This window comes from Penicillium chrysogenum (genome assembly GCF_028827035.1).
Source record: "Penicillium chrysogenum strain IBT 35668 chromosome Unknown utg000004l_segment0_segment0, whole genome shotgun sequence".
NCBI lineage: Eukaryota > Fungi > Ascomycota > Eurotiomycetes > Eurotiales > Aspergillaceae > Penicillium > Penicillium chrysogenum.
In genome coordinates this window covers 657,741-669,923 of record NW_026622752.1, presented here as the reverse complement: position 1 = coordinate 669,923, position 12,183 = coordinate 657,741, and the positions used below count along the sequence as shown (strand labels likewise).

General features: G+C 48.0%; 5 protein-coding genes across 5 annotated transcripts; 3 read left to right on the top strand and 2 right to left on the bottom strand.

Moving 5' to 3' along the window:
• Positions 1 to 606: 606 nt before the first annotated feature.
• Positions 607 to 2,581, top strand: N7489_006172 (uncharacterized protein; the record flags this gene model as incomplete). Its single annotated transcript, XM_056711922.1, has 2 exons — positions 607 to 711; positions 794 to 2,581. The coding sequence occupies 2 exons, from the start codon at positions 607 to 609 to the stop codon at positions 2,579 to 2,581; spliced, it is 1,893 nt and encodes a 630-aa protein (XP_056565637.1).
• Positions 2,582 to 3,183: 602 nt separating this feature from the next.
• N7489_006171 (fumarylacetoacetate hydrolase family protein) lies at positions 3,184 to 4,346 on the bottom strand (the record flags this gene model as incomplete). Its single annotated transcript, XM_056711921.1, has 6 exons — positions 3,184 to 3,342; positions 3,394 to 3,555; positions 3,605 to 3,845; positions 3,892 to 4,108; positions 4,161 to 4,239; positions 4,287 to 4,346. 6 exons carry the CDS (start codon positions 4,344 to 4,346, stop codon positions 3,184 to 3,186), a joined length of 918 nt encoding a protein of 305 aa, XP_056565636.1.
• A 618-nt stretch (positions 4,347 to 4,964) lies between these two features.
• Positions 4,965 to 6,824, top strand: N7489_006170 (uncharacterized protein; the record flags this gene model as incomplete). Its single annotated transcript, XM_056711920.1, has 8 exons — positions 4,965 to 5,143; positions 5,197 to 5,221; positions 5,277 to 5,310; positions 5,364 to 5,568; positions 5,626 to 5,730; positions 5,784 to 6,350; positions 6,408 to 6,525; positions 6,591 to 6,824. The coding sequence occupies 8 exons, from the start codon at positions 4,965 to 4,967 to the stop codon at positions 6,822 to 6,824; spliced, it is 1,467 nt and encodes a 488-aa protein (XP_056565635.1).
• Positions 6,825 to 6,958: 134 nt separating this feature from the next.
• Positions 6,959 to 8,803, bottom strand: N7489_006169 (fungal specific transcription factor domain-containing protein; the record flags this gene model as incomplete). The annotated part of the gene is made up of 2 exons (XM_056711919.1): positions 6,959 to 8,718; positions 8,776 to 8,803. 2 exons carry the CDS (start codon positions 8,801 to 8,803, stop codon positions 6,959 to 6,961), a joined length of 1,788 nt encoding a protein of 595 aa, XP_056565634.1.
• An 836-nt stretch (positions 8,804 to 9,639) lies between these two features.
• Positions 9,640 to 11,607, top strand: N7489_006168 (uncharacterized protein; the record flags this gene model as incomplete). Its single annotated transcript, XM_056711918.1, has 2 exons — positions 9,640 to 9,690; positions 9,769 to 11,607. The coding sequence occupies 2 exons, from the start codon at positions 9,640 to 9,642 to the stop codon at positions 11,605 to 11,607; spliced, it is 1,890 nt and encodes a 629-aa protein (XP_056565633.1).
• Between the last annotated feature and the right edge of the window lie 576 nt (positions 11,608 to 12,183).

Below are 12,183 nucleotides of genomic sequence, written 5' to 3'. Positions count from 1 at the left end.
CCCACCAAAAGCGAAGTGGTACCCACTCGAATAGTGGATGGCTCCTTCCCGAGAATTGTGTACAATATCAAAAATAACGTCAACTAGTACATACACGTACGCATATACCCAATCCTGTCCTTGAAACATTTGTACTTGACACCAACCAGATTAGTGATATGTGACTTGCCAGGTGTACATCTCCCCTGTCCAACTTTGGGCATGCTGATGGCCTGAAGGGCATTCCCAAATGAGATAATTCTGGCTGCAAATGCTTGGCACGCCGATCACGCGCATAGAAAAGGCGCTAGTTCGCATTAAGAAAACGAACCCGCCTTAAAAGCGTATTGTTCGTCCTTTTTCGGATTAGCGCGAAAGAAAGATGCGGGGAGATAAACTTCGGGGGCGAGTTACCTCCTGGGCAACCTCGGCAATCCATCTTCAAACCAATCGGCGATGATTTATAGCAAAGTGAGGCGTTGCTTATCGGCAGGTGATCGGCTCCCGGTTCATCCACCGGCCTTCGAATTCTTGGATCGGCTTCCCACCCGATGCCCCGCTATCTCATACTGACGTTTCTCCCTCTCTCAACGGAGTAACATTCTCAATATATTTGCTTTGAGTAGAATGGAAAACACAAAGGAATTGCCTTCCCCGCAGAAGAAAAGGCAGAATCCCAACCGGTGCCGGCCAAAATCGAGAGGGGGCTGCCAAAGGTGCAAGCAGCGGCGAGTAAGTCGAGGTGAAAGATGCACAGTTTCTCCTTCATATATGAAGGCCTGCCTTGGTTTCCAAATAGCTAATACTTATTCAGCGCAGATGTGATGAGGCAAAGCCAAGCTGTCAGGAATGCACCAAACGAGGACACACATGCCCCGGTTACCAAAAACAAAGCTTGCAGTGGCGCTATGTTTTCAAAGGCAGCGAAGAGGCACATCAGCCAGTCCCACCGATTGGGTCTCCCAGCACGATCGCGACCGAATCTTTTGAAGTGAACAATTCAACAGAGCAGGGAAAAGACAATATCCAGGATGAAACCCATAATATCTGGGATACGGCCTGCCCAAACCTCTTTGACCAGCTACCAAATTTTGACGGGCCAACAGATGCCTGGTTTTACACCGAGTCGACTTCTAACGGTACGGCTCTAGGCAAGCCTGATGGCGAGGTGGACGGGTTGTCGATTTTGCGTCAACGACTGGCCCATACATCCGTCCCCTCCTTTCTAATCCAACTGCCAGTGATGCTGGTGCAATATTACTTTCATACGGTTTGTAACCAATGGTCATCTTTCGACTGCCCCCTTAATCCTTTCCGAACCATTATTAGCCGTCTCTGGAGTCGAAATGCGGCGATTTACTTTGCTATCCAGAGCATGTCGGCTGCCTCGTTGGCCAACGATTTTCCAACCATGAGAGCCATCGGAATACAGACACAACAGCAAGCAATCGCGTGTCTGAATAACAGTGTCCAAAAGGGTTCCACTCAGACAAAGGATGATGAGTACTTTCTGGCACTACTCATGATTGGATCGACCACTGCGTGGCACGATGCTTCGGATTTGGGGCTTCCATATCTGAGAGCAGCTCAAGACCATCTTCTGAGACAAGAACGCCAGTACAAGAATGCCGACTCTGCCCTCGCAAAACAACATCCACTTTTCAAACAGTGTCTCCTTTGGTGGAACTTATTAGCTGCCTTTGTGACAGAGGACTCCCCAATTGTGGACGTGGAAAGCTCTATAGAAAACAGCGAAACAGATCTTGCAGTCTATCTTGTCGATGGACAGATCCTACCCCATCCGTGGACAGGGTCCCTCAGATACTCATTGAGTCTCTTCTATCGAACGGCAAGAATAATTAGAGCTGCAAAAACCTCCCACCGCCGAAGGCCAGAGGCTTTGGATCCCACATTGATTGATCTTACCTCCATGGCCGAAGAACTCGAGCTCAGACAGGAAGCCGAAAATCTCGAGGACAAGATTCTCTTCACTGGGTTCTCGTTTTATTGCGGCCCTATCGACATTGGGGATTCAAACACGCCACCATCACATTTTCTTACGTTGGCCGAGGTATATCGATGTACGGCACTGTTGCAAATTTATCATGTCTTCCCGGAAATCCTGGAAGAACGGCTTCAAAGTAACCAAGCCGCGGATGACGAAAGCCCTATACCGGCCCTATTTCTGGTGTTGTTCCCAGTGGCGGCCGAATGGTCATCGTGTTCGGTGGAAGACGCACGACACACTCTAGCACTGCATATTGTGTCCCTCTTGGAGCAACTTCCTTCAACATCTGGAACGAAGGTTATGCAGCCCGTGGTTTTGGCATGCATCTCTAGCGATCTTGTTTTCTCGTCTGGGTCTGTGCTGGGCGCCATCGAAAATGCGATTCCCAGTCTGAATACACTGGATGTTGACATTGCCCAGGCCAGACGAAAGGTCAAAATGCGGTTGTCTGAACTTACCATAATCCTACCAAAGCTGCCAATGCAACGCATTTATAACGTTGTACATGAGACGTGGGATCGCGCGGACTCTGGGTTAGAGGAGTTCTGGCTGGATGTTATGGTGGACTTGAATTTGGAAACAATTATGGGATAGGCTCAGCATTTTATCCAGCATTATGGTCCCTGTACACCGTCTCCATCTGTTCATCAACTTCAACTTGAATTCACTCGATGAGATCTGCCTTCAGGAGATGCTCCCATTTTGTAGATGACCGCCCGTATATTTCACTATTTCTAAACGTCTTTGCTTCTATATATCCATTTCCCTGTTTTTTTGCCACTGGGCGATCAGCAGTGATTCACAGTCTAAGGTTCAATTAACGGTTCCATGGCGCCGTGGCAGACACCGCGACATACGTAGGCGAAGCTTCGTCGTGCCGATAACAACAGCTCAGACCATTGATCTGAAGATATTTCAAAAACCGGTCATAATGAATCGCTCAATTCGATATCAACTTTCAAGCAACCATGAGTTGACTACATTTGGAGACCCCTAGCTGCTCGGGCTACATATTCTTGATTCCCCATAGAAGCTGCTCCCAATACTGCCTCGATCTTCAGCTGACAAATAGGTCACTCTAATGCTACCTATGCTACAAGCCTCTTTTTACAAACACGTCCCGTTCAAAGTGTGTAGCACGACAATTTCCATTCCGCTACAGCCATTGGATCAAATGCATATTACTGGTGTAACGCTCAAGCTCTCGCAATCGGGCATATTTGAGTGCCTAACCCATGGCTTATGCTTATCCGCAGCTCATCTCCGGGTTGGAGGAACTGTGGCGGGCTCTGTGAGATGCCAATACCACAAGGCGTTCCGGTGATGATGACGGTCCCAGGCAGTAATGTGTGGCCCTAACATCTAAAATTAGTTCTATTCGTTTGGAAGAGACTGTTATTCTGTACCTGAGAAACATAAGAGACAATTTCCGGTATGCTGAAGATCATGTCATCGGCGGATCCATTCTGCATGATCTTTCCATTGAGACGGGTCTTTAAATTCAAACGTGCAGCATCGGGGATTTGTTCTGTAGACACGATACATGGACCGAGTGGGCAAAATCCATCCTGATGGAGGTTAGTCATGATCATTTGGGCATTGACTATATCAGCATACCATTCCCTTTGCATAAGACCACTGTGATGTCTTCTCTTGATGCTTGCGGGCTGTCACGTCATTGGCGACTGCATATCCCAGAACATAGTCCCCAGCTTTGGACACCGAGACGTTCTTGCATTGTCTGCCGATGATAATCGCCAACTCAACTTCATAGTCTGCTTCATCATAATCCACGTTGGAGGGAAGTATAATCGGTTCGGATGCAGATGCAATGCAAGTGCTCGCCTTTAGAAATACACTTCACGGTATCAGCAAGTGTTAAAATCAAAAGCAGATATACTAACGTCGGCGTGTTTGGCAGTGTCAACTTCATCTCGGCCGCGTGCTCCTTATAGTTTAGGCCGACGCACCGAACAGTCCCAGCTTCGGCTTGCGAGACTGGAGATAGCAGTTCGTCAATGGTTTTGATTTCACCCGTGAATGGAGCATCATAATCCAATGCCGAGTTACCAGTCACGACTTTGACTGATACTTCAACATCCTTCTCTATGGCCTGACCCACTATGAGTCTGTCAGTACGAGTTGGACTGTCTTGAACTTGAGTATGCCATACCATCAATATCTGGATTCACCGGCTCCCCGCCATATATTTTACCATCTTCCGCTCTGAAACGGACCCATCGCTTCCAAACCTGTGACACATTAGATTACTCCAACAGGGTCTTGGTGAAGCGCTTACTGGATGTTTTGCTGCCGGGGTGTCTTGGAACTCCATTTGATTCATGTTCGACACTCCCATTTTGAGAGATAGAGGTGACATAAAAGATTCTGGAATGATAAAAAGTGCAAGTGTGCTTTGCTTCCTTATCAATGGGCAGTTCTCCATACCAAATAACCCGTATCGGGAAATTCATCGGGGAATTCGTCAGATAAGATAAGTCAAAGTTTGTAATTGCCGATGCCAAGACCAGATAAAATGCGGGGAAATCCCTTTGGGTAAAAGATAGCGATATCACTAGCTGGTCAATATAGGAGATTGCAGGCAACGTGAGAAGGTATCGAAATATCAAAAGCACTTGGATGGTGCCAATCTAGGGAGGTGAAATGTAGAACAATATAGATTTCTAAGCTTAAAATACCCCAAAGGTAAAACTATGAACGAGCTAATGCACGAAAGGCCTTGGTCACTACCGGCTTATCCTCCAGCCCTAGAGCTTATCTCTTGCAATGGCACAGAATTTTAATTGGTGGTCAGCTACAACGTTCGGGAAATCCTTCGTCCCACCTTCGCCAAGTACTCGAATAAACCGAAGGAATTTCCCGATCGTTGATAAAGCCTGAATTACTTTTGTGGGTATATAAGAACCCGATGGGAATTGATTCCATTCATTATGATAGACCTGCATACTGTTCAAAAATGGACAAAGAGACAGATATCAAACAAACCGACTTATCCTCGGACCACGATGTACAGATGGGCAACTTCGTAGTTGACCCCATCCGGGAGAAAAGGCTACTATGGAAGCTTGATCTTTGCATCTGTCCCTTGGTGATGTTGATTTTCTTGGTTGCATACCTTGATCGAAGCAACTTGGGGTAAGATGTTAATTCACACAGCAAGAATTCGTATCGCTAACTGCTCTGGCTAGAAATGCAGCTGTTGCTGGAATGCCGGTAAAGTCGAGTCCACATTTTGCTAAACAGTAGGTTGCTGACTTGGCTTTTACAGGAAGATATTGGTCTGATTGGAAATGAACTAGGAAGTGAGGTTAGCCTCGTCCAATATTCGAAGCTATAGCTAACAATACCCGACCAGATGCCGTGTCTTTGTTTTACGCAACCTACGTCTTCTTTGAAATCCCGTTCTCAATGCTCCTTAAGAAATTACGTCCAAACAGACTCATTTCTGCATTGATCATTGGCTTCAGTGTATCCATATTGGCTGCTGGATTTATCAAGAACGCTGCCGGGCTTTATATCACTAGACTATTCCTCGGTGTCTTTGAGAGTGGCCTATTTCCGTGAGACTATCGGCTGCCTTAATAAACCCCTGGAAGAAAGACTAATTATTTGCACAGGTGCTTGACCGTTCTCTTGACCACATTTTACAAGCGCGAGGAGCAAGCACAGAGAATTTCGTATCTGTTTGTGTCTGCTGCTCTGAGTGGAGGCTTTGGTGGACTGTATGCGCAGATCTCCCTATTCAATCAACAACGACGGCTAACATAAACCTTAGACTCGCCTTCGGACTGGTCCGCCTGGATGGTGCCGGCGGTCTTGAAGGTTGGAGGTGGCTTTTCATTGTGGAAGGCATCATGAGCGCGGTAGTTGGTATTGCAACGTTCTTCCTCCTTCCAAACAACTACGAAACCGCCTACTTCTTGAATGAAGACGATAAAGAGCTGATGCGCATGCGCATGCAACAGTCAGCACGGTACGCTGATACTGAAGAGTTTGATATCAAGGAAGTGTGGAAAACATTGAGAGACCCCAAGAGTTGGCTCACCTCGTTCAACCAAATTTGTGTCAACATTTGTTCCTTCGGGTTTAGTACATTCCTGCCTACTATTATCCGAGGGTTTGGCTTTGACTCGGTCAAGACCCAATTGCTCACTGTTCCTGTGTATATCTGGGCCTCCGCGTTTTACCTGGTCATTGCCAATTTATCCGACCGAGTGCGTATGCGAGCTGTCTTCATGGTCCCCCTGTGTCTGGTGACGGCTGTCGGCTATGCCATGCTTCTGGGAGTGGATGTTCATGCGCGAGGTCCATTATATTTTGCGACATATGTGTGTGTTACTGGGTATGTATTTTCCGTTGTTGGGAGTATCTATTGGGCAATTGTTAACCTCTCTTCTAGAATCTATGCCGTGGTTGGACTCGGGGTCAGTTGGAACGCCAACAGCCATTCTGGCTATTACAAGCGTGCTATGGGAGTGGGCCTTCAGCAGACTATTGGAAATTGCGCCGGTTTGATAGTGAGTGGAATATCATATTGGCACGCTCGTGTTGTGGCATTGACCTCAAGCTAACATAACTCAAGGCTGGTCAAATATACAAGTCGCCAGTAAATGGACGATATGTGGTCGGTCATTCCGTTTCCCTTGCTGCTATCTGTCTCGCATTCTTGGGCAATGCTGGCATGTGGACTTTGCTCCGATATCACAATACGAAGCGGGACCAACTGTCACCGGAGGAGAGGGAGCACATTATCAGCTCAGGATCATATGAAAAGAGAGGCGGAGATTTCCATCCGGACTTCCGCTATATCCTGTAAACGTATTTTATACTGCTGGTTATTGAGATGAACAACATAATTTCTCTAGGAGATCAGATCTAACATAGAGATCATGAATATAGATTGAGAGGTGTTTGTACAACCGACCAGAATGACCCAAGAAATTCCATATGCTAAGTGTGATATGCAATTTCGGAGATCATTTGCTCCCATGTTTCCAGATCAGCAGCCTGCGGAAACGCAAAGTTCTGATCTTCCCAGACTGCAGGCCACATTATATCGGGCGACGAACCAGGTGGGTGGCTGGGCGAGCCATCCGCCACAATAGACTCGATGTTCATGGGCGTCGACATCATTGGATTCCTTTCGCGCTCTTGTGCCATAAAATCTGGCAATACTTCAGGTGGACTCATTGAGGTCTGCTCACCTGGTTGCTCGGTGGCCCGGGCAAGTCCAGTGGTACGGAGTATACATAACTCTACCACTTTGACCTCGGCAAGACCAAACTCATTTAGCCAAACATCCTTGCGTAACCTTTCACAGTATTCCTCGAGATCGTTCAAGATTGCGGTAGTCTGAGGGGCAATGGGTCGCCGCACTGCGATAATGCCCAGGATGAAGGCACTGTTGAACATATTGTGGGTACCCAGTGTCCATCTCATATTTTCTGACGTTCCATAGTTCAAGGACTGCAATCTGATTTTCAGGTCGGAAGATGCAGAGGATATACATGCCTCGTGACTAAGGCTGAAACGATTGGTTATAGACTCGCGTAGAAGATAAGGTCGGTGCAGAGTGATTCTGGCAAAGTGGAAAGCAGAATGTAGATAGAGGCGATGCCAAGGTAGAAATGTATGCGACCCATCCAGTGAGAGGTCGGGGTCTTCCACGGAAAAGTAGGATGGGAGTTTTTCTTTCCATGCGACAAGTTTGTTGTCCATCTCGATCACCATATCGTACGACGCAGGATATAAACCAAAGCATCGGTCTTGGATTTCACCTGCAATTTTACCTAGCCCACTACCGAGCAGTGTGACTGTGCTCATTGTAGGATAGCTCAATGCATGGGCTGTCGCAGTAGAGGACTCTTCATCAGTCAATCCGTCCAGCCATATGTTATCAGGTGCTTTGATGAGACACATGTGATCTGAAATCGCGTATGGTCTGCCGAGGGCGAGGGCAATGGTCTTGTCAAGCAAGTACAGATTGCTCCAAAGGCGTCTTCTGATTTCAGTGGCTTTTCTCGATAATCCCCATTTTTCTCCATCTATGTGCATGCCTTGTGCTTGGGCCATGCGCATGGCAAAGCTGATGGTGAGCCAGCTCTCTGCGACTTGTCTGGTGTATAGCAGATATCGCGTAACCATCAGCCCTGCTCTGACAAGGTCTAAGCTCTCGCCGTGAAAAGAGGGTGAGATAACGATCGCCCTCCTGGCAGCCCAGTAGAACCGAAGAGAAGCTTCTTCGCTTTCTTTCCGCTTTTCGGGCGAAGAGATCGTAGGACTGTCCAATAGCACGCTAAAAGCGAGAATGATAAACAAAAGAGCAAGCCAGCGAAGATCTACTCCAGCAATCTCGTCGAATCCAAATTTTCGGCCCCAGAACTCTGCAAATTGAGATCTGAAGGTTTCAGGGTGAACCGTATCGATAGCCCAGTTGATCTCGGTCAGAAATTTCTCGATTAGCCGATCAACGGTCACTTTATTCCGCGGTAAGAGGCCAAGTAAATCCCAAACTTGCGAAAATGGCCCAGAGTCGTTTCGAAACGATTGCAAAGAATCCTTGCTAGACAGCAGGCTCATAGGGGGCAGATCGGGAGCTGACTCCTGAATCATACGGGCTGCCACCTGGTGGCCAAAGTATGAATTACCGAAGAAGCTAGGTGCTCCCCGGGCAATATACAACTGCCCCAGCTCTGTGCCCTGGGTGTCTGCTATAGGGCTTCACTGTTAGCCGTGATCTACGTTTTGACAGTGGGGATATCTGGTACCTGCTGTCCTCACTCTTTCTGGTGGCATTGCATGACCCTTCTCTTTTTCCGCCCATTGACATAGTTGAGGAATCCCACGCTGAATACAACGAGAGCAAGGCAGTTCTCTGTTACATTTCTGCTTCCTGGCGTGACATTGAGAACAGGAAGTTGTTTTTCTTCCCCGTCTTGCTCTAGGGCGGGGTTCGAGTGCCAGCTTGTTTCTCTTTCCTTCATTGGTACTCATTGTTTCATGGAATTCTGAGAAGCGAATAGCCAGGAGTTGTTGAATTGTAGATGACACAAAGGGACCTCGGGAGTGGCCCGAGGCTTAACTAGCCGGAGTGTCTTGGCCTTGGGAATCAGGTCCATAGAGATGCTACCACAGAGGTTATTGTATTTATTTCCCGATGCAACTAGAACTAGACGCATTTAAATACATGTTCTTGTTTGACCTTTATTGATTGATGGATTACTATATCATACTAGAAAGCCTAGGTAGCAATTGAGCATGTAGTTAAAGTAGTCTCTCTGGGCCTGCATATTTAAGTTCTTCTTTCAGGCATCGGGGTATATATAGAGCCAGAGTGGGCTCCTCAGATGTAGACTAGAAGAATTGAGAGAAACAATCTAGGAAGCAGTAAAAATAAGGAAATATCAAGGAAATATTAAGAAAAAAGAAAAAGAACATTGGAAGTATGAAAGCTGGAGTCCTGGGGTGCTTAGTCATCTGACGTCAAGCGCGTTGTTTACATTTTGGCCTCGCTTCGACTTGCGATGCTTCCCCACTGTGTCTCGACCCATTACCACCCCCTGCACTAACTACTCTTTAAGTTATTGCAATATTCTGATATTCGTTGATTCCTTGCATTCGCGTCTTCAATCATGGCGATCCGCCGTTCCGCGCGCCTCCGTCGTGCCCAGGACACCCCGGAGGTAAGTAACATAGCAACAACACCTGTTGTGGGACAAGTTAGTCGAAATTGGTAAACTAACTTCTATTGCCTTTTTCAGGTTGAAGAAATGACCCCTCAGCCAGTCACAACTCCCAAACTTCACTCTGTCGCCGAAGGCGAGGAGACTGACAGCTCCGAACTCCCACACATCCAAACCCCCCTTGCGAAAACCCCATCTCAAAAGACTCCTCGTGCGTCCGCTCAACAAAAGCGGGCTAGTATTAGGACCCCCACTAGTGTGACTGCGCCTCGTCCGTCTCGAGAAGAAATGCACCCCAGCAAGGCGCAACAGAGCACAACCAAGCAGGCAGACTCAGGCCTGCTCCTCGGATTCAATCCCATTAAGAAAGATGCCAACGGCAATGTAGTCAAGAGCGGCATCAGTGACAATACCCCGACCAAATCCAAAGCATCTCCTCTGACCGATCAGTTTGGGACTCCAGGATTCGAGTATAAGTTCCACTCTCAGGAGACGGAACTCAGCGACGAGGCCAAACAGCTGATGGAAAGCGTCCGTGCCGATGCTGCTCGAATCAAGGCACAGATGGTCCAGGAAAATTCAGAGCCAAAACCAGAAGATCGCGAAACTGAACAAAGTCATGGAGACCGGAAGATTGCCATGCCAAAAGGAAAAGCCAACCGCTTCAGCGACATCCACATGGCCGAATTCAGAAAAATGGACTCTATTGCCGGGCACGCTTCATCTTTCCGTGCTACACCCGGTCGCTTCCAGCCCGTTACCAAATCCCTGAAGCGGTCCAAGTCCAAGGCGCAGCTTGACGAACCGGAGAGTCAGAACTCGTCCCCTTCTCGCTCTGCCACTAAGGTCTCTAACCTGTCCACTCCCACGGCCGCTACAGCGGCTAAGCGTGTCAAACACAACCAAAGCGAAGATACATCCACTCGTCATGAGTCAAAGGATCGAACGCAGAAGGTCGAAACCCCTCGCCGACCTGCAGGTCCTCGCCCTCGCCCTCGCGCGAACGTTCGCAGTTCCCTCATGACTCCCACACATGTTTCGCTTGCCCGCACGACCTCCACCAGCATCAAGGCTCCGAATACCTCAATGATTCCATCATTGAAATTATCTCCGGCTGCCAAAACAATCGCCTCACCTCGAACTCCTCGCACTGATTTTAATCCACGCCTCAAGGGCAAATTGCCCACCATTGGGAGCCTTAAATCTATTCTTCGTCGGCGTCAACCACTCTTCTCCCGTGACCCTGCCAAAATTGCGTCTGGTACCCACGTTGCGGCGCCCGATTTCAACCCCAGGTCGCTCTTTGGAGGAGCCGGTGACGTGAGCGACTCCGCTCCAACCCCTTCGCCAAAGAAGCACGTTGAGTTCACTCCGAGTGTCAAGTCTCGTCATGAACTTGCTGTCGCCTCACCCTCTCCTTCCAAGGCCCCTTCCGCTCAGCATCGTTCCATGGCCGAAGATGTGGTCTATCCCACTCTCCCGGCTCTCACCCCAGAGAAGAACTCGGCTGTCTTGACGTCTACTACTCCTACTTCCGAATTTAAGTCTATTCGTCCTGTTCGCAAGTCGGACGCCGGTAAAGAGCCCGCTCCATATGAGGAGCTTCCCGTGGTGACTCATGGCATTGCTCATGGCATTGTCAATAAAAAGAGGCACCGCAATGAAGTTAATGACGACGATGCTCCCAGCACTGCAAATTCTGAGAATGTGCCACCTACCAATGTTCAGTCTGATGAGCGCAGCACCAAGCGGTTCAAGTCCAACCCGCCTACTCCAAGCCCGGTGAAAAAACGCCTTACCAAGACTCCTGTGCGTCCTTCTGGCCAAATTGGCACTCCTGCTAGCAAGCAAAGGAGTCGCGGTGTTCTGAGCATGAGCCGCCTCAACATGCTTTCGAAGCCGAAGAGACAGGCCTAAACATGCAATGACCTAATGAACCAACACATGTCGCGTTAGGCCGCGTCTCTGATGAATTGTTTTTTTTTTTTTTTTTTCGAGCCTTATGATCAACCTAGTACCTGGTTTTTGTTACTACCTTTGTTACCACCTTTTTCTACTACCTTCTGGACCTTTGCAGTCCAGCACACGCTGCAGTAATGCTCTTCTGCGGTGTCAACGAACCAACATTTCGATTCTTGATTTGTATCTACCACTAACATTTTTGAGGGTCTTTGGACCCTCGTCACCTTACGGAATATCTTCTTTTCGTGTCTGGTGTTGTTTTTCTTACTTTCTTTTTTTGCCTGTCCCTCGGGTCAACCTTTGGTGGGAAACATGGCGTTTACGGTTATGCTTTCGGACTATTGCTATTGGAACGGCGCCGAGGTGCTTTTGTTTCTGTGTATGTATTGTCAAGAGAATTTTCAAATCAATTCTGTGATGAAACCCATGGGCACAGTAGAAGATGGTCAGTTGTGTGCATTCTAAACTATCAATGCCCCTAACGACGTAGAGTGAGCATCCACTAGAACGTGCCATTTTTGGTTTATGAAA